We start from the raw sequence: 22,092 nt of genomic DNA, 5'->3' as shown, positions 1-22,092 counted from the left end.
CCATGGGTGAAATTCCCTAAGAAATCCAGGGCCTGAAATATTAGCTGTTTATGGCATAACCTTTAGATGATATTAAATTTATGTAGTTGCTGCTAGCAAGACCAGAACTGTTTGACTTGCCATAAAAACTTTGTAACTGTAAATGAAATACTTCCACAAGTGCGCAAACTCCTGTGCCATTGCTGACTGTTGTATCCTCTCTCCATTCCACCAATACCACCAGTATGTTCAACTTCTTTTATTTGGTTAATACACTGTGTTTCTCTCTTTTTTTTTAAGACTAAATCCACCTCTTTTTTGTTTCCACAAAAACACCCTATAAAAATCCCATCTTTGCATAAAATAATTTTTTAACATGAGTCGATTTCAAAACGCTCACCAAATTTCATGCGGATATATTCATATGGATCTTCTTGCCAAAGCTCTTCATCAGCATCTGTATAGCACATCAATGGGAAAATAACATCTTGGATGATTCCCTGCAATAAAAAACGAGATTGAAAACTCGTTAGCACTACTAAATCAATCTCTGTATTCTGTCCTGTATTTTATAGATTTTCTCCATCCTGTCGGTAACATTCTAAAACTATTTGGATTTAGAGTGAATTTATGTGTGACTTTACAAAAAAGCACACCTTTTGTGTTTAGGCAGAGTTAAAATACAACACAAGATACTAGACTGCCTTTAGATGATGGCATGTGGAGATGATTCAATGCCATAAATTCAGCAGCTAACACCATCTCCAAATACGTTGTGTTGCTGTGTTAGATTGTAATCCTTAATAAATTAAAGCACAAAGGAGAGACAGCAATAAATTAGTGGCTTTCCTCATGTTTCAAGGTAACCTTCATTAAACTGGCTTAAACTCTTTCCACCAGCAATTTATAAGGGAAGTGCCTAAAATGTGAATTGTAGCAACACTGGTAACACTGTACAGTAGACTGACTAATGTATTTCTGAGTCATCTAAGTATTAAACCCCAAAAATGGCTTACTTGAATATGAGGTTTCAGATTCTTCCAGGTGACTGCATGAGACACTCCTTGATTGATGTAATTCAGTGTTTGCTGCAGAACTCTAGGAGCCATGTACTGCTTTTCCTTGTATTGATACAGCACCTTCAGCAACACCTAGAGAAATCAGATCTCATCAGTATCTTATACTGAGCACAGCCCATTTTCACCACAATTGTACCCTCCCTCACAAGCCTACATAAGAACGCCTCAAAACTGAACAAAACCCCCATTTATTCATTAGGCTAAAATGGGTACTGACTAAGCCTTCTAGCAAATGTCATTGTTAATTTTATAAGAAATTTGCAGCTCATACTGGGTGCTTGCACATCTTTTAAAAATACCATTCTTTAATAACACAAACCTTACATGCCAATTCACCACCAACACACACCAGGGGGCTTTGCCCTCTGAGGTTTATTATTCCATTTTCACTCTTTGGGGGCAGAAATTCACACCCAGCCACTGGATCAGAACACTCTACACTCAGTCTGATCTGTGCCTGTGCTGCCTCACAGGCACACAGCTGTGTGAGCCATGTGTGTGTGTGGAGTGATCTGCAGTCAGTCACTCCCTGTGGCTTTCTGACCTCAACTCTTCTCCTGCAGTGGCATCCAGAACTCCTTCACAGGGATACACCTGTGTTCAAGTCCATGGCTCTCCACAATTAAGGTCATGAAAAGGACATGGGACCATGACTAGTAATTAAATTACAGCTCACAGGAGAGCTTTGCACAGGTAATGCAAAGGGAATTCCCTGTAGCCTAATCCAGGTCAGTGGAAACACTGCACTTTCAGAAGCAGCCTGACTAACTGGAGAGAAATGGCAAATCCCATTTCCAGGATTTCATTTAAGTCTTCACACAAAAGAAGCATTTTTTAAAAAAATCCCAACCCAAAGGAGCTGGAAAGATACCGATCAATCTGTAATACTACCAAAATAAAAATCTAGAGAAACCAAGATTCGTTATTTTGAAAATGAGTGCTGTTGATACAATTTATTACACAAAGACTGAAGTGTTTTACCCAAAGGAATTGCCTTGCACTTCAGTTTAAGGAGGATGCACTCATTCATCAAAATATTCACAGCTTTACAAACAGTTTTATGCTCTAGATGTTTTATCACTTCCCAAAGTTTGAACTGCTCACGTATAAAAACCTTCAGGATTTAGAGAGAAGTTACTTGGTACAAACACCTTAGTACAAGGTTTTGTGGCATTAGGTATTGAGTTGGGATAGAAAAGAAGAGGGCAAAAGTTCAAACTTGCAGGTTTTTTTAGGACTATCCAAGAAGATGCATGTAGCTTCATGATCCAGATGCAGTAGGTACAGATATTAAAAAATGAAAAAATTTTTTAAGAACTGCAGTGAGGAAAAACAGGATGGACACTCTGGGGCAAATAAAATAAAATTCTGTAACAGTGCCAAGGAACTACAAGGCAGCAGTGTCCAACCAGGGCTTAGTTCTGGCTCATGAGAAGTGTCTTGAGCAAAACAGCTGCTAACACAAGGGATAAATTCAGGGTGTTCCAGCTAGGCAGCTCAGCCTGGTTTGGACAAACTAAGAAAGTTTAGCTAAAGTGAATGCTGAATGTACAGGATTTTTTTTTTTTTTGGAGGATGGGGGCTAATCAACAAGAAGTAATTATGACAATAATATTAGCAGTATATTTCAAGTTTATACTTGAACCACCTGTAGTCTAATGCCTTATATTTATCTATTATTCCTTTACTAAAAGGCTGCAAACACTCTGGAGAGTAGAGAGAACTCAATGAAACATTATCCACATTTGCATTCTTCAGTATTTCACAGATTTCTAATTTCTGTAAAGAAACACATCCTGCTCAAAAATCTTCCACATTTGTTTGGCAGATTCCATGTCCTGAGCAGAGGCCCAAGATCTATCTTCTGCAGAAAAACAGAGGGCAGAACCTTAACATAGTCTGTCTTCCTAAACAAGTTACAAACTAAGCCTGCTAAAGTATTGATTTTTTAGCAGTTTTCTTTCAATACCCAAATTCTTAGGAGTTTCCTAGCTGCAATAAGGATCAAATTTGATTCAAAGACAATGTAAAGAAAAACAAGCATTTTGTAAAACTGTTAAAATTATTTTTTCAAAGACTACTTTTGGCCATAGCCCTTTGTCAGAACTTCATGCAAAGCAACCAATAAGGCCTTAAAGAACATGCAGTAATGATCTGTCTGATATCACCTAGAGGTGACAGGTGAGCACCTCAGAAAGCAAAGCTGACATCACTTCCCTGAGCAGTGTTGGGATATATTGCCTCACATTCCATGTGAAAAGTGTTATCCATACTTTGGCCAACCTTCAAAAAGCACGGATTTATGAGATACTTTCTCTACATTTCTTCTTTAAGAGTCCTGTAATTCATTATAATTTCACTAGAAATTAAGAGAACTGAAAGTGAACTAAGAGCTGTTTGTCTGACTCAAAGGCTTTGAAGAATACATTCCACACTGTGAGATCTTCATAAATCAAGCCTATTTACATTTGCAATATAATCACCTTAAAATAAAGGTATTTATGAACCAAATATGAGGAAATTTTATAAAAACATATCCGAAGATTGTTTGCATACAGCAGACTCTAAAACACAGCACAAATGGCAACCCCAAAACAGGGAGACGAGTGGGAAGGGAACATCAAAATTACCTGTCTATAAGAGAGCCTCTGCTTGATCAGGTTTTTGCAGAAGGCTGAAAATTTAGCATTTACAGACTTTAAGTAAAAAACCCCTGTATCAGAGTCTAAAAGGTAGTTTTGAAGGTCAACTGCACCACATATACCCATCTCTTTCAGAAAGGAAAAAAATTGGTAGCATTTGTCTGGAGCTCATCTGAGGCTTGTAAGTGGAAAGTGGATTGTGATATGTGGCAAATTGATAATTTCTTGATCAGTCTTTTTTTAGCCCACAGACATGACTGCTTTCCATACCAATGTGCTTGAAAAGAAACTGTGAATAAGAACAAGAAGCTTTTCAGCAAATAATGAAATAAGCAATCAGTACTAAGTATAAACTTATCCTAATGCTCCCCCCACACTCAGCGTTTCTTACTTGCTGAACACCAACAGCGAAGGCCTTCAGGAAAACTTCAGCAAACTCATTGTACTCCTTGGAAACATTACCAGGGCTTCCATACCTAGAATTAGAAGCAAGTATGTAAACTCAAGGCTGCAGCAATATTACTGACTTGAATGTTTGCTTGGAGTTTTTTTTTTAATAATAATGGAAGAGAAAGTACCTCTCAAAGAGCCTAGCTAAGATATGCAAAGCCCACTTCTTGCATTTCCACCAAGGCAACTCAGGTCTATCATCTTCATCAACCTGAAGAGTTTCCTTTAGGGGAAAAAAAAAGAAGATATTACTGATTATTCACAAAGAGTTCAAATGATATGTAATTAGAACAACTACATAGTGTATCTTGCTTCTAACCTGCCATTTCAACTTCTAGCTTAATAGAAGTATGAAGCAGAGCATATCTAAAAATAAATCCCATGAAATATGACTAAATTACCAATAAATTTTTGAAACAAGAAACCAAAATAAGTTTTGCTACAATTTAAAAACAGAACTCACATACAAGCTACATATTTTCAAAATTTGTTTAGTCTGTTTGAAACTCCCCATTTAGCCTAATCTTTTTTATTTATTATTTTCTTGGCATCTGTAGAGAAAAAAGGATGCAGAAACAACAAATAGCCAAAAGCCACTTACAGCTGGTACATCCCTATCAACAACAGTCTTCAGGATTTCTATCCACTCAGTCAGGTTTTGCTGATTTATCAACTCCAAAGGTAATGTGTACTGGTTAAAAAAAAAAAAAGAAGAAAAAAAATTATTTTTTAATTGCTTTATAATAAATTTACGTTACTTTTACAGTTTGAATTTCAGCTTTCAAATCCTTCCCTACACCATGAAAGATAGAAATTTACCTCAAAAACCAGGCTAAAGAACTCAGCACCATCTAACCTATATCCCAAATATCCTGAAAGGTGCTAGAGGTCTTTGCTCCAATTCATTGTGCTTATGCAATGCTAAAATGCTACATAAATGGATGTTACTCTAATTTCTGAAACATTTAACAGCACTTCCATTCCAAACTGCTATATTTACACTGGTAATTCTCTGTAGGCTGGCCTCCACAACCTGTCCTTAGAAAACTCATTTTCTAACTGGTTTTCAGCAAACACCCTACCTTAGAGGATGGCAAGAGTAACTTTTATCTAATGCCAACCAGGAATAGCACTGCTCAAAAGTAAAAGCACAAGACAATCAGAAACTTGTGATTCATGGAGCTGAGTAGAAGGGAAAATGATTCAGATGTAATCTAATACTGTAATATTTCTGTCATTCACTATTTTAAGGAAAAGCATAATGCTTTAAATTATTGTTCAAGTATATACACCATTTTTTACCTGGACAAGGGCATAAAATATTTTGAAGATCTGTTTCTGGATGAGGACAGACTGGTCTGATGGATCATTCAGGAGCTGAATGAAGCTGTCCTTCAGGACTGGCAGAAAATGTTGCATTGCAGCTATCAAGGGACTCCGCTCCTCTGGTTTCTTGTACCTTTAGAGAAGAACAAAACCAGTTTTGTAGTTCTTTCAGGTGGCTTTAAACTGAAAAAGCTCACCTTGCCCCAGTGTAGGCACAAGTAGGTCATATGACAGCTCATAACAACCTGCCACTTAAAAAGAAACCCCTAGCCAGTTCCTGTGACAGAATCAGAAATAAAGCCATAGCCAGATGGTGTTACAGATAAGAAATGCATCATAGTTCACAATATATCAAAATATTTGCAGAAGCTACATTGCTTCACTGACACTGGATAAAGCAAACTGAGGAGACTTTCACAGCCTGCCACTTATGGCTCTCACATCTCACCATTTAATTTGCCCAAAGCAAACAATCTGATAAAGAAGGTGCCATTCCAGGCTGTGGGGCAGACTCTGAGCAGGCAGCCACCCTTGCAGTAAAACCTCAGACCTGCTATGCTAGGGACAGCCCACCAGCTTGCCCATGCTGAAAACAAGGCTCCACTTCCTTTCGCCATCACTTCTAAATTCCTGCAAGGAAACGAAGCCACATTTTGAAATCTCTGCCCCAGATTTTAACTTACACACAAGAAACTCCTAATTGATTCAAGAGTTACCAGAGCAGGATCTTTTCTATACTGGTGATGACAATCACAAGGTAAAATATCATTTTGTGATTGTACATTTATTTCTTGATTCAGCAATCAATATTTGTCAGATTCTTGGACTCCTGTGGGAGATCTCTGGGTTAGAGGATTGAGCTTTCATTTGGTTTGTTTTTCCAACACATTTTTGTAGACTTTTCACTAATATTAAATATCAATACTCAGTTTCCTAAACAGTGGCAATTTGCAGGCTAGAACAAGAAAAAGACTACTCAGTCTGCTGCCAGATGGCATGTTCTGTAAGAACTACTACAAGACACTGAACTCCAAAATCCTGTTCAATAATACAGTTTTCATGCATTTTCTGAACCAGAAACCCAAACATTAAGATTAAATGTTGCTCAGGAAAATACAGTTTCTAATTTTCCCCCTCCGAAAAAAAAAAGATTAGAAAAAACTACTATGCAAAGAGCAGCTATTTGATCTTGCTGGTTGAATTTGAAGGGAAAAAAAAAAAAAGTGAAAAGCTCCAAGATATTTATGTCCCATGTTAAGGAAAAAAAATTTCAAAACTTAAATATTCCTACAACTCAGGCAGTAAAAACTTGATCAAAGTAATAACATCCCACAGATTCGTGTCCCACTAAACTGACTGAACAACTGAAATGTGCACATTCCTACATGATTGGTGACATGAAACTCACCCTTGCTGACTCCACCAGAAAGCTGAGCAAGCAGGAGCAGCTCCTGGCCTCAGCTGAAGTGTTTGATCAGCTGAGACTACAGACACACCTGGTGCCTTATCACACAGTGACTGCACTCAGATCCCTAAACATGGATTTATTCCTATCCTCATAATTCACTACCACTGAACACTTCTTCATTTACAGCTCCCAGATCTCTGCAGCATATTTGGTTAAAGATCTTTAAGCTGAAAATCAAGTGAGAAAATTTTTGCTTTCCTTTCCTAGCAGGACTTAAAATTTTCAGCCACTAAGAAAACTCCCACTTGGGATTACAAAGATTTTTATGGCATTCCTGTAAAAGTATTTTTGAGAAACTGACATTCACTGTTTTACACTGACTGATGCAAAAACCATTAAATTAGATGGAAATTTTTCCATGCAACATTTTAAATCAAGAACCTGAAACAGAAATGTTATGCATTACAACGCTTTGAAAAAGTTCTGGATTCCATCAGTTCCACTACTACAATTCCCTGACTCTGGGACTGTCCTTTTCTCTGACCACCCAAGTGATCATAACAAAGTCAGCTAACTAATTCTGAGCTCCCAACATTCCAGATTTCACACTCCAAAACCTTTCTATGGTTACTGTCACCAAGTACTAGAGTACAAATTGTTTAAAGGTTTAAGCTGATTTAAATAATAAATTCCTACAAAAGTCATGATTTTGAGCAGACTTTCTTACTGCTATCAATCCATATAAAACAACTACCACATTAAGGTTTTAAAACACCCTTTTTTTTCTGAATTCAAACTTTTAACAAAGGCAGTCTTCCTGTAATTTTTACTCGAGAAGATACATGAGCCAGCATCTGCACAGCAAGTAGTCAAGAATACTTTCTAAGATTACATTTCCAGCACCTTTGATTACATTCCCAGCACCTTTCCAGCAGTCCCACAGACGATTCCACATGGTTACAATATATACAAAGTACAAAAAATACACACCAATATATTAATTCTGCTGGTTTATATGAAGAAAGACCAGGAAGAACTTACTCATAGTTTTTCACCAGTTGATAAAGACAGAGAAGAATTCCAAGCCAACAAGCACTATTGTCAGACTGGAGATAAAATCCAATTTTTTCCACAACTGCAGTCCAGCGACTTGGATAATCATACTTGATAATGTGGTGAATGCAAGTAGTAAGCTGCACTCTGGAAATCAAAGCACAACAATTAAGGAAGTTACTTCTGTTATTTTAACAATATTCTTGTAGTGTTGAAGCAACAAATACCATCCGTACTTAGACTTCCTTTTTGCTTAGAAGGTTTAGGTTCTGTAGCTTCTGCTAAACATTCTACAAATTTCTATACACTACACAAGCTGAAAACTGTTTTTCCATCTACATTAATTCTATATTTAGGATACACAGTGTGTGACAACCATGCTTAGCACGTGGGTGATCTTGGCTGGGGAAAAATAAAAAGAAACCCAACAGTCAGAATCCACAGGCCATTCACACAGAGGCTAAAACTGTGCACCTGATCAGCTCAGGAGAGTGGATAATGGCTTCTACAATGTTCTCCCGGATGCAGTGTCTGTCCTCTTCTGGGATGGAGTAAGGAGGGATCTCTCCAGGAGCACTTTCACGGTCCGGCCAGTACTGGGTTATCATATTTTTCAAGTAGATAACCCCTGTGAAACAGGAGTGGCAAATCAGCTGGCAGCCATTCAAAGCACAAAACAAACACGTCTTGCAAGCAAATATTACAAAAACATTGGCCCTTCCTAAGTAGGAGAATCAAAATACATAAACCATGCAAGTTATTAACCCAATAATTTACTAAACTGATACTCTTTCACCCATTTAATGTAAAAAAACTACAGGTATTGCTTTTAGTTGTTATTCAGGTAAGCAGTTGTGAAACTATTTAGCAACACTTCTGAAAAATCCATTATAATGATTTTCTCAATATTTTCATTAAAACTGAAAAAGAAAAGCTGATCAATACTAATGACAACCTAAAACATCCCTTGTAAGAAAAAAAAAAAAAATCTAATTAAGTTAGTGATACAGGAATGAATGCTAGAGAAACAGAGCTCTTTTATACCCAGGTTATGGGCTACAGAAACTTGTAGTAATCAGGCTCCTGGAACAACCCCTGCATTTACCATTTGGCAACCAAATCCAAATTGCTTGTGTGGCAGAATATAAATCACAGCACTTGGAGAAGTACTTACAACAGGCAACAGGAAATCTAAAATGGCAAACTGGTAACAAAGTTGCTGTTAATCTAATTCTACATAGAAGTCCATAAAGCAACTTCTCTTCCTAAATTTCATATGCACCTTTTGAAGATTCAGAAACCAGAGGGTTTCTGAAAGTGTCTGCAGATGTCAAGAAACACTCAGCAGATTATTACAAGACTGAAGTAACAGAGACTTCAGCCAGCCCTCAGAGAGATTTATCAATAATTGCTTTGCAAACACACAGTTTGTAAGCTGGGCCTTGAATGAGGTATCCCCACTCTCCACAGGAAGCTTTGGGGTCTAATTGGCTTGCGTGGAGCAGGGTGAAACTTCACAGGTTTTCTTCAAACTTCTTTTTGCATGTTACACTTGTAGGGTAGTAAGCTTTTTGTGTCATCATTTGAACAGTACCCCCAAGCAGTAAGATAAAAATGCAAGCTAAGTTTAGCTTAAAGTAGTTTGCTATATAGAAGGTCCACATAAGCAGTCCAGATCACACCCTCCTGCTGACCAGTCAGAAAACCCAATAAAGTATTGTACTAAAAACCTGTATCAATTAATCAGAGAAGCTTTAAGGGGATGTTTGGAGCTGTCAATAACCAACATCTAATTTACTGATGGCTCACATGCAAATGTGCAGGGTTCCAAAAAACATAATTTGTTTTATTCCACTCAGTATGTTTAGAAACATTAGTGCTCCCAGTACAAGTTCAAATGACCTCCTTGGACCAAGTGCACTGGCATCATAAACCACTCTGCTTCCCTCAGGAATGTTCACTAGAGATAAAGGGGAAGAATCATTCAGGAGCCAACACACCTTTTCTTTTTGTCTTCCTTACTCAGTGTATGGTGCCAGATAATAGCTTGTGATGACTGTAATATGAGCAACTCCCAATTTCTGAGTGCTTGACATTAAAACCAATAGATTTCTTTAACAGTAACTGCATGTGTACTTGTGTGTATGCACCATTTGAGTAGATACAATGACAAAAATATTTGAAAACTTGCCTGCCTGTCTCACTGGTAAATCCAGTTGCTCGGACATAGTGATCTGAAGCAGAGTTGAAACAAAGTTCACTGACTTATGAGCCTATGGAGAGGGAAAAAAAAAAAAGAGTTAAGTTTTAGAATACTTCCATTAAGCTTTACAATATCTTTACAATGATGTAATGCAATCAATAGAATACCAGCAATTCAGCCAGTTGCACAGGAGTCAGCTAATCAGCCAAAGCATTCCAAAGTTTTGTGCTCACTGTATTTTGAAGACAGCAAGGGGGAGGAAAAACCCTACTGTTTAAGGTAATAGAGCTGAAGAATTCACTGAACAGGAATCAGCCTTCCACAGTCACCAAACATGTTCCCCATTCAGAACAAACACTTGAAGCAAGAGTACCTGAACAGCCCAAAAAACCCAAGTGCAGCACGTTTACAGTGACCTTTAGTGAGGTAGGAGTTCATTAGATAATAAGCTAAGAAACAGATGGGAACTACGTTTTAAAACTAAGTCCAAGTCCTACTTCATCTTTCTGAAAAATCAGTTTCAAGGGACCACTGATGCACTACTACTGCAGCAGCTGTCCAGAGAACCACAGCACAGCAAAGCAACAGCAGGGAGATCCAAATGGAGACACAACCACACAGCAACAACTTCCCAAGGATTTGCAGGAGTTTCACTTACAAAGAAATCAAAAAATATTTTTTCTTACCATAATGAGAACTGTCACTGATACATTAAAGACTGGATTGTATTTTCAATGAGGAAACAAACCTTAATGTTACTATAACACCCTTACCCACCTTTTCCAAGCATCAAGAACTCCAGACAATAAATTAATTTTGCTGGGAAAAGTGAGTTGCAATCCTTGAAAGCTAACTCTGCTATTCTTAACTGAAACCCAACATAATTTTCCTTGAGGTAAAGAGTCCACGGACATGAGTTACAGTGGAAAATCCCTCTTTTATGCATGGAACAAAAATTCACAAGGGAGACCAAGGCCTGGAACACTTATCCACAATGGCTGTGGGACCTCATCCTTAGATATATTCTGTTGGACAAGTCCTGATCTATCTCATCCAACTTCCAAACAGCTCTGCTGTTCTGCTTTATCTTCACTTACATGCCACTGCTGTTTCCTATGTTCTTTGCAGTTCCTCTATCAAAGACAAGTGCATAGATCCACATAATTTAACCTGTTGAACTCTTAGGAAAACACCTCTTACCCACCTGTTATTTTCAAAACAATTGAAATTACACACACTATTTATGCAAACCAAATGGCTGCCCCAATACTGCAGCAACGTCATATCATAAAGAGAAATAATCAGACGTTTTCCTTCCATTCCCTTAGTACACCAAAAACTCTTCTGACAGTATGAAATGATGTCAAGATTCCTCTTAAGTGTGTCATGCTGCTCAACTCACTCCTACAGAACTAAAATGTTCTCTTCAACTTTCATTTTCCTGAGCAAGTATCTCCAGTAGGTTCCAGTATAAACAAGTGTGAAAGGGACAGCCTGGGACATGACATTGGTACTCAGATTTGGTTTGTGCAGCAGGTTCTCTACCTCCTGTTCTTTAAAACAGATTTCAAATGAAGAACAAACTTGACTTAAGAATCTGCCCAAAATGTTAGAACACTGTTGTACACATCCTGTGCACTAAAACTCTACAGACTCCAGAGCACCCAGAAACATTTGGCCCCACTGAAATGTTTATTTACAGAGTGTGGTTTGATGAACTGAGAGTAACTGACACTGCAATACGAGCACATGTCCTGCTGACCCATGTCCCTCTGATATTCCCCAAGTCCTCAAGAAGCAAACACACTTTCAAATTAACCAAAAAAAAAAAAAAAAAAAAAAAAAAAAAAGCAATTATCTTCAACTGCCAAGTAGTGGTTGAATAAATAAATTTCAAATAAAATTTACAAGTCGGGTTTGATTTCTCCTCCGGCCCCAGGCCCGTTAAGTTGCTCCTTTCCTTAAGGAACATTAATAGACACACAGAGTCCTGCAGCACATTCCCAATGACATCAGACCCTAATTCAGCACAGCACTCAATTATACGCTTAACATTAATGGCAGCGGAAGTGCTCCTGTGTTTAACGTGTCCTGAACCTGAAGAAAGCTTTCAGTTTCAATAACCTTTAACTCACCTACAGTAAGGTCATATTAGGCTGCATAAAGTAGACTTAAAAGTGCAAACTGATGTCTTTCCACAAGGGCTATAAGCTTAACAGATACCTCTTCTATAGTGAAAATTTGCAATGTTTGCAAAGTCAGAAGCATTTAATCCTATAATTTAAAAAAGGAAGGATTACTTTCCCTTTCCCATGATAAATGACGGCTATTCTTGGCATAAAAACATCAATTTCAGCAACAAATATGGAAATTTTTCCCATTAAAATTCCCAAATATGGGAATTTTAATGGGAAAACCCAAAGAAATTAAATTTAAAAATCTTATGTCGTAAAAGAAACAAAAAATAGACAGCAGTGTACAAAACTGCCACACACTGAAATTTAATAAAATACCAAAGAATGTTTTCTTCATTTACAAAGACAGGACTGAGCCTGTGCCTATAGCAGGCTACAGAAGCTCCCCAGAAGTATCAATTGTATTAGTATGTGGGATTAATATATTTTCATTGGGTTCTTTGAACTATAGCAAGCTTGAAGGGACAAAACTAAAACATCTACACCATTATCTGTTTGGTTTTTTAAAAATCTTACAAGTATCATCCTTATTAGCATCTGAAGCATCAGACTCCAACCAAGCAGGAGGATGAGCTGCTTTATCACCTTTAGTGGTTCAAAGCAGATTCAGCCAAGATATAATCTGTGCTTTTAATACAAGTAAAATACCTTGCTCTTGCCAATCGAAGCCTGCTCTTAATCCTCTCTGTTAAGACCTACATTCACACAGAGCTACATTAACACTTCCATGCATTCTCTGTGGAATGTAAAGGGCTCCCAAACTCTTCACAGTGACCTCCTTCCCAAGGCACTGAAAGGAAGGTGATTGCAGAGAGACTGAGTGTAGGGATGAGTAGGGACGGTTCCATGAAGATAAGGGTGTACTGGATGCTCAAATAAAACACCAAGTACTACAATCACCTCTCATTGCTCTGCTTCACTCTTAAAAAGAGCATCTGATGTTTTACTGGCACTTGGAGAAAAACAACTGGACCCAAAATAAGACACCACCATAGGTGCCTTTTTGTATCCACAGCATTAAAAAATACTGAATCCACATCTCTTTCATCTATTTCCATCTTTAATAATTTTACTCCCCCAAGAGGGCTGCCTCTCAGAACAACATGCTCCTCTTCACTGACTGCACTGCTAAAAAAAACAACCAGACTAAAACCCACACCTATTTTAGCTTCAGTTTTGAACTAAAATCAGGATTTCACAATGGTCACTATCACATACTCTAAACTGCATAAAGAAAAGAAAATTTTTAAGACTTCAAAGTTTTGATATTAGTAAAATTTTGACTTTTATTGTCTTGCTCCTTGTCAACATGTACCATTTAAAAGTAAACATTAAATTACGAGAACTTCGGTATTATTTAAAAAATAGTTCTATCACAAAAGTCAGTTTCCCAGCACTTAACTCAGCATTTAAAGAAAAACAAAACCAAAAGTCATCTCAAGTCCTTCCCCCTTACAAAAGGTCCAACATGCCATGTCACTGGTATGACTTTGCTGTCTAAGAGCCAAAGAATTCGGGGACTTTTCCCAAGAGCAATCTTTGCTATGCAGCCTGGCTAGCAGAGGAATGTGTTCTATCAGGCCACAAACCTTGCAGCACTGTCTGTTAATACCAATCACTGCCCCAGAGCACACAATCTTTCTGCACATTGCAGTTTTTCCCAGCAGGGCTGCTTTGTTCAACATGTGCTAAAAGAGACTTTTGAGAAAAGTGTTATACCAGCTGCAGAGTCCAAAAGAAGAATGAAGTTCAAAGTTAACATGGAAGAGACCAGTTCATGGCATGTGAACTATGAATAGTTAATTACAACGTGGAAAAGCACTTTTCCTCCAGTAATGAAACTCACTGCAGTAACTTAAATGAATCTTTAATGCTGGAATATTCATCTCTCACACAAAGCCTGCATGCCTCTAAATGATAAAACCAAGTCTCATCTTGGGTAAAAAGACCTCCATGCATTCTTTTCAGACATCAGGAAGCTGACACACCATAACAAACACACTACAATAGGCACCTCCTTTACTGCTGCCCAAAAAAGCAGAACAGATGAGCAACACTTACTTAATGCTGCTGAACTGGAACCCCAGGTTATTTATATAGCTATTCAAAGCAGCACACATGTGAATAAAGGCTAACATTTTTAAAATAAAGTAGATTTTTTTAAAAAATTCAATGCTTCTCCTGCATTCCAGTTTTGGGGAAAAAAACCTACATGCAATTTTTGATCTGGGCCATAGCAGGACTGGGTGCATGTAACTCTTACACTGAGATGAAACTGTTTTCTTATAGAAAGGTAAGGTCAGGAGCTGTAAGGCCACCCTGAATCAGCAACCTGCCCTGTAGCACTCTTTTAATTCTTTTTTAAGAACTCAGCAGGTGTGGAAGTCGTTCTGACCTCAGGTTTTTTTTTGCAAGCCAGTTCTGCCACCTCTTATGCAGCTACAATGTATATGCAAACCTAGTTTAAGGTCCACAAAACATACACACACACTTACCAGTTCCTGCACACATCCCTGTCTGCTCCTTTCATCACTGTCTGCATGTTGCAGGACTATTTGCTCTACTGGCTGAGGAAAAAGCAATGTGCTCCTAGCAGAGGCTTGCTAGGCACACACAGGAACTATTTGCTAAGTCATGAGAAAGTGACAAGTGGCCCTTTCTGCTCGGATTTTATCTCGTGCTGGGAAACTTCTTCCCAGTGGAGCCAAAGCACCCTCGGTTCCTTACTGCCCCCAAGGGGATTCCTGGTGTTGGACCAGCCTTGGCACATGCAGCTTAAAACACCCAAAGCACCAGAATACACAGATGGAAGATGAGGGAAGTGAAAGTACCGAAGTACTTGGGGTAAAATGTCACACCAACAACTTCAAAAGAGACCCCATGATCTGATAATCAAAGCCAAGAAACTCATGCTCTGTTCTTTTTCTTACACTACAATACAGAGCTGTAGATGTTACGCATGCAAACCATGTCAGAAAAGGTTTAAAAAATTTCAAGCTGGAGGTAACACTATAAACACCTCTCCCAAAGTATCCATAGCAATCCAGCATTTGAAAAATCCTGTCTGAAAGACTCCATGTAAAGAAGCAGCTTGCCTCTTCCCGTTTTGACAACCTTCCACTCCTAAATTCTCAGCAGCTAAGAGTCCAATCATTTAATGTAACCACTCCATCCTTTTGATATTTGTAGCAATTAAGGAGGCAGTGAAAGGACTGAACCAAGCCCTACTGCACTGTTAAATCAATGGTGATGGTGGCCAGCCAACAGGAATTCCTCTTTATCCTTTCCCTGTCACTCATATTAGAACACAAAAAAACCTTAAATGTAACTTCTGAAAGTCAGGATGTCTTCCTAAGCAAATTCTGTTGAGCTCTGACTTACAAAAAATGATAAGTTATAGGGGATTGTACTTTTTTCCCCCTAAACATTGTCAGACACAAAACTTGGGTTGTTAGTCTAAAAAGATGTCTTACTAGCTCACACACTGAGGTGAATCTCAGAGACATATCACAGTGAAGTTATAAATTCCCTGGAATTACAAAGAAAAAACCTGCAAGGAAAGTATTATCTAGCAACTGCACCTTTATAACTATGTTGATATTAGAAGATGAAACAACGCTCTGTATTGTTTTCAGTGTCATTCCATAGCTGCATAGTTAAAAAATATCTATTTTCATCACAATTTCCGAGAAACTCTTTATACATGCAGCACAAAGACTATTTCAAAAGCAGCAGTGTCTTCCTGCTGCTTTCCAGTAGCTTAATTGAAGAGTCTGGTTCTAAGTTCTGGTAAAACACAGCTTTCCCCTGTGAGACAGGGCCAGAGATGGGTGAACACACCAGGGTACCCCATCAGCTGAAAATGCTGAGATGCAGGAGCCAGTGATCTCATTCCCTATAACTTCTTTTCACAGTGAGAAAAGTAAAGACAAGGAGACCAAAATACTTGTTTTTTAACATTATCTCAACTCTGAAAGTTCTCACAGCCTTTTATGGGCAGGCAATACAACCTGATAAAACTTAGTGAAAGGAGAAATAAAGCATAGAACAATTGATGACATAGCCAAGGTCAAAGGAAAAATAACAGAGCCTGGACAAACCAAGAATCATACTCTCCAGTCCCCTTCTCCAGGCAGAAGAACTTTGTTGACTGATAGGATATGGTGAAGAGAGATCCAAATACTCGGTTAACTCCTACCTACTTAGATGTCTCTTGCACTAATCAGGAATATCAATTACTGACCGATGCACAGTCTTTTCTGATAAGGTAAAATGACCATTCTGCTGAAAGCCAGTCTCATCAGCTCAACAGAGGCACTTCTGACAAATTAAAGTAAACTGAAAGGTCAACCAAGGACAACTATTAAGCTATAAAAACACCTTTGCAGCTTGGCCATGTACAAGAACAGTGTTCACTGCTGCTGTGATCTCATCTTTACAGAGAAAGAGACCCCCAGAACTGTAATTAGGTATTAACTGGTAACAGAATTGCCAAATTCAGACCAGCATCCTGCAAGAAAATGCATAGCTGACTTCAATAAACCTAAGTAAAACCAAGACCACGCATATGAATGAAGCTGAATGTATGTGTAAGTGCTTGCAGACCTCTGGTTTAGCACATATTTTTATCACAAAATATCTGTGAAAGATTAGTGATGCTCCATTTCCCACAACAAAGAATTTTTACACACTGGTTCAGTAATATGTGGTGTTTTCAAAGGGGCACAACTATTCAGATTTTATGCCAATTTAGCATTTGTGTAGTACACGATGGACCATGGGGTTTTGATTCCAAAGTGAGCACGATTCTTCCTGCAAGAGTTTGCCATTTGCTGAAGACCCAGCCGGCAGAGAACGTTAACTTCCTGCACCTTCAGCAACTCAATACCTGCAGGAAAGAACTAAGATAGACTTCAAGCAAGTTACTATATCTAAATATTGAAATCCCTTGTACACACAAAAAAATACATTTTGGGGCCAGCTTAAGATTTCACAGATATTGCTGTCCTTATAGGCCATGACATTTTTTTGCATTTTTGATTTAAATAACCAACACTAACGTGTACAGAGTACATGGAAAATACAGGCAATTACTTCATACAAGTCTCAATTAGCCATTGAGTAGTTTCAGAGCTATCTATTTCAAACGCACCTAATATTTATTTGCCAATCACTTATTAAATAACATGCCAGAATCACTTTTTAATTTTCTGAGCTCTACCTTTAGTTTTTTTAATTTTCTCCACTGCCAGCAGAACACTTGGCCCACCTTTATCTAAGCTCTGCTGAACATCTGTTGCACTACATGAGTATTGTCAGGCCCAAAGTCTGCTAAAGAGCAACAAGGAAAAATGTTTGTGGAAAAAGCCAACTAAAGGCACCACAAGAGCTGCCACGCAGGCTTATCCTTCACCTCCTCCATCAAGACATCCTCTTTTCTCTAGGTCAAACACTAAAACACTTCTGTTCTCCAAATGTCTACAAGCCCCGTGGCTGTGTCTCATCAATAAAGTTTTCATCTACCAGGTGAGGTTAAGGAGAACAAAAATATAATCTTTTTCCAAACACGAAGTTCCTGGAACTGGGAGCTGCTGGGATTTTACATCCGAGTCTGGCAGGTGAGTGCAGTGCAAGGGATGACACACCTGGGCTGGGAGCCCTGTCTGCCCCCGTCCCTGGGACACGTGTCCGTATACACCCAGGGAGCACACCCACCCCGGCAGCCCTGCTGAACCCGGAGCCCACGGGATTTGGAACACCAAACACCGCCAGGCTGCCAGATCTGATTCTCAGCTCAGCCCAGGCCATCAGATTTGATTCTGAACTCAGCCCAGGCCACTCTTACAGGCTGCACTGCTTGCGGAGCGATGGGGCTCTCGCTACCTCCTTCCCCGCTGACAAACCAGTGCTTTCAACACCCAAAGACTGATGTCGCTTAAATGGTCCCAGGCAGGGCTGCGTCCAGCCGGAGCCACCGAGGGCCTGCACAAGGGCGGTTTTAAACCCCTCTCCGCGGATCACCCTTTTCCCGGCTGAGCACGGAGACAATGGAGGCCATTTGTTACCGCCGAGAGAGGCACGGGGGGCCTCGGCCGCTTTCTGCCGCTGCCCCCGGCCCGAGCAGCCCCGCCCGGCCCGGCCCCGCTGCCATGTGCGGGGACAATGCACGCCGGGCCCGGCCTGCGGCCGGCGGGACGCGGCCGGCGNNACCCTCCCCGCCGCCGCCCCGCTCCCCCTCCCACGGGCCGGCCTCGTCCCCGCTCCCCAGCGCCGCGGCCCCGGCCCAGGCCCGGCGGCGCCCTCACCTCGTTGAGCTGTCGTTCGGCGGCTTCGCGCAGCGCCGGGTCCATGGTGCCCCGCAGGGCCTCGATGATGCCGCTGGGGTCCATGGCGGAGGCAGCGCGGAGGGCAGGGGCCGGGGCCGCGCCGAGCGCACATGGACCCGCCGCCTCCAGCGGCCGCCGGCGCGAAAGGAAGGGAGAGCGCCAAGAGCCCGGATAGAGCTGCCCCCGCCGCCGACGGGAGCGGCGCCCCTTCCGCCGCACGGCCCGCCCCGCCCCGCCGCGGGGCGCCGCGGGAGATGCAGTCCGGCCGCGCCGGTAGCCGGGGAAATGCGCTCGGGGCGCGGCCGGGCACCGACAGCCGGGGAAATGCGGCCGGGCACCGACAGCCGGGGAAATGCGGCCGGGCACCGACAGCCGGGGAAATGCGGCCGGGCACCGACACCCGGGGAGACGCCGAACAGGCAGTCTCGGTCCGCACAAGCCGCCTCAGGAGCCGCTTCCCCTTTCTGAACGGCCCCGTCACAGTAGCCGCGGGCCGGCACCGCCCGCTCTGCTCCAAACCGAACCGAACTCCTCGGCCGCGCCAACGTTGTGAGGGACCCGTTCGTTGTTTTAGCGAAAATGCCTCCCTTGAAAATCCCTCCCGCATTCGCGCCCCGTTTTCGGAAAGGCTCGTGTGGCTCGGCGAGGAAGGAGGGGTGCGTGGGGACATGGGTTTGCTTTGTCATGGGCATGGGGTGCTGCCCTGCTGGGTTTAGGGTGGTGGGGAAAAAGAGGAGAAAAAAATCCTGAAGATGTGTCAGAGCTTTGTCAGAAAGTCAATACAAACGGAGCTGTCGCTCGTGAAGGGTCTAGGAAATCCGTCTTGTGAGGAGCGGCTGAGGGAGCTGGGATGTTTAGCCTGGAGAGAAGGAGGCTCAGGAGAGGCCTCATCGCTCCCTGGCTCCCTGAAAGGAGAGCACAGCCTGGCAGGGCCCGTCTCTGCTGCTGTGCCGGCAGAGGATCCCAAGAAATGGCCTCAAGATGAGACAGGGGAGATTGAGATTAGGTGTTAGAAAAAATGTTCACCGACAGGGTGGGCAGGCATTCAATGGAATGTTCTTGCTCAGGTTCAAGAGGCATCTGAAACTGGTGCTGGGTGATGTGGGTTACTGGGTTAGAGTTACAGACGCAGTGCTGGGTTGGTGGTTGGACAGGGTGATCCTGAAGGTCTCTTCCAGCCATGACAATTCCATGATTCAATGATACTGGAGGCCCTGACTCAGTCACAGAGTCATGACTGAGCTGCTTAACTTGGTCCTCTGTAAGTCACTTCATCCTACAAGCATTTGAGCACTGAAGTAATTTCACTTCCATGAGTAGTCACGATAAAATGAGCAATGCTATTTCTGAGTTAGTGAGTTGTAGAATTTAATTGGCACTATACAGTCGTTCGCTGTCATGCCTTCGTTGGGGGGTGGCATGCAGCAATGTACTTCAAAATTTGGGAGTTATTTTTATGGGAGGAATTTATTGAGCAGTCTGATAAAAGCATAAAAAAAATTTTCACAAACGCCTCATCCTGGAATGACTCTGAAATGTAGGCACATATCAAAGAGAAAAGCAGAAATGCAAATACAGAAAATAACAAAATTTAAAAGTGATACAATTTAGAAAGTTGATAAAGTGCACTATCTCTTTACAGTTAAGTTAAACAGTTTCAGGAAATCTGGGCTTCTCTAGACTGTCTTTGCATATATGGAACAGCATAACAGACTTGCTTTTGTATATAATTTTCCCAAATTAGTGATTTTTCCATGATTGTCACTGGACTAAAACCTGGGGTTCTCAGTTTCTCGTGCTACTGGTTTGTTGTTGTTTTGGGGGTTTTTTTGTTTGTTTGGGTTTTTTTTACATAATGCTAAAAATTATTACTTACACTATGTAGCTTTTTCTTATTACAAGTGTGAAAATGAGCAACTAATTTATGAAACTAAACTGTGAAACAGCAATGAATGTCTGCCTTTCTGAGTAAGCACAGGAGACATATGGGCCCAGATGACCGAAGTAGCAATGTGGCATAATTTTGGGACATGATGTCATATGCTGTTCTTTTATGAGTTGCCCAGATCTGCAGTCATACTCCAATTCTAGATGTTGCACAAAATGCTAAAAAAAAAAAAAGTGAAATACTGTAGATTCAATACCATTCCAAAATGCTGCAACAAAGTTTTTTCCCTGCTTTTGTGTCACAGCACAGCTCAAATCTCTTTGTATCAAAGGAGCAAAGCAATCATGCCCCCAGCCAGGGCGCTAAGCTGATCCAACAACTTATGAAACAGAATGTATCTTCTCTAAAAATAAAAATAAGTACTTCAGAGGGCAGAGGGCTCCTGACGTGCTGCTTGTGCATAATGCTCTGTGTCAGAGGTACAGATGTGAAATGCTGCAAAGCCAAGCACAGTGGGCTGGGAGCCGTCCTCAGCAAAGGTGCTGTGCCTCTGCAAGCTCGTGCCAGAGCTGCTCCTGTTAGGGTACAAAAGTGAGGAGGACAAAAAAAAAAAAAGTTGTGCAAAAGAACGAAGCAATTGTCCACCCTGAGTACTCTGCAAAAGAAAACCTTGTGTGTCCAGGAATTGTCCAGGACGTTTGTAATTGCACTTTGCTTGCCCAGGGGTAATAGCAATAGCTAACTTCACAGCAGCATTAATTGCATAAATGACTCACAGAAAACAATAAATGCAGGGCTCAGTCAAGATGGACATTTCATGTCCACAGGAGGCCAAATTTAAGAGGAAACATCTATGAGGTTAAAACAGAATTTTTCACAAATCTGAACATTACATTTGCTGTGGATAGTTTAGTGTTAGAGAGAGATGAAATGGTAAAACTGGACAAAAACTGACACACCAGCAATTTGAGTGGAGCAGCCTAAGAGGTGGCAAATGACTTCAAATTACAAGGGACTGGTGAGCTGTGGCATCCTTAACACTGAAGTTTGGATTAAATAAATGTACCCACTTCCATCAGATACTTTCCTTGAACAGTATTAGCAGGACAAAAAAGACTTCACACCCATCACAGCACAGCAATTAGTGAGGACTTTGGCCAAACCTATTTAGCAAGCAAAGGGGACATGAATCAATATCTTCTTGCAAGATGCAACCAGATGAGTTGATAGAAAAATTTAATTTTGAAGTCAAATTTCAAATCACAAGAGTTAATGTTGGAAAGCAGTACGTCCTTTAGCCAGATAAGCCTCATCAAATTCTTGGTCTCAGAAGAGAACAAAAAGAAGCGTACGTGCTGCAGCAGGGATTAGCTGCCCAGAGCTGTTCTCTGTTGTGTAGGAATGCTTGCAGACAACCTCAGGCTGCTGTGGGAGAGCAGAGCCTCTCAAATTATCTCGGAGAGGGCGATGTGGTATTGCACAGGCCTCAAATATTGGATGCAAATCCGTGTCAATTACTCCTGAAGATAAACATGCTCTCCTA

The 22,092-nt window shown here is 40.8% G+C and overlaps 1 protein-coding gene across 1 annotated transcript in view; it reads right to left on the bottom strand.

The window, feature by feature from the left end:
• Positions 1 to 18,874, bottom strand: part of IPO7 (importin 7) — a 37,274-nt gene extending 18,400 nt beyond the window's left edge. Inside the window, exons 1-10 of the mRNA XM_041415036.1 lie at positions 18,641 to 18,874; positions 10,129 to 10,210; positions 8,412 to 8,565; positions 7,926 to 8,084; positions 5,453 to 5,609; positions 4,752 to 4,841; positions 4,279 to 4,373; positions 4,092 to 4,176; positions 996 to 1,130; positions 380 to 479 (exon numbers count right to left, since the gene is read on the bottom strand). Coding sequence (XP_041270970.1) covers positions 380 to 479; positions 996 to 1,130; positions 4,092 to 4,176; positions 4,279 to 4,373; positions 4,752 to 4,841; positions 5,453 to 5,609; positions 7,926 to 8,084; positions 8,412 to 8,565; positions 10,129 to 10,210; positions 18,641 to 18,724 — 1,141 coding nt within the window. The 5' untranslated portion in view covers positions 18,725 to 18,874. The remainder of the gene's footprint in view (positions 1 to 379; positions 480 to 995; positions 1,131 to 4,091; positions 4,177 to 4,278; positions 4,374 to 4,751; positions 4,842 to 5,452; positions 5,610 to 7,925; positions 8,085 to 8,411; positions 8,566 to 10,128; positions 10,211 to 18,640) is intronic.
• Between the last annotated feature and the right edge of the window lie 3,218 nt (positions 18,875 to 22,092).

Source organism: Onychostruthus taczanowskii, unplaced genomic scaffold (genome assembly GCF_017590055.1).
Source record: "Onychostruthus taczanowskii isolate IOZ18803 unplaced genomic scaffold, ASM1759005v1 scaffold49, whole genome shotgun sequence".
NCBI lineage: Eukaryota > Metazoa > Chordata > Aves > Passeriformes > Passeridae > Onychostruthus > Onychostruthus taczanowskii.
The sequence above is the reverse complement of the archived record's forward strand: the minus strand, read 5'-3'. Positions and strand labels throughout refer to the sequence as shown.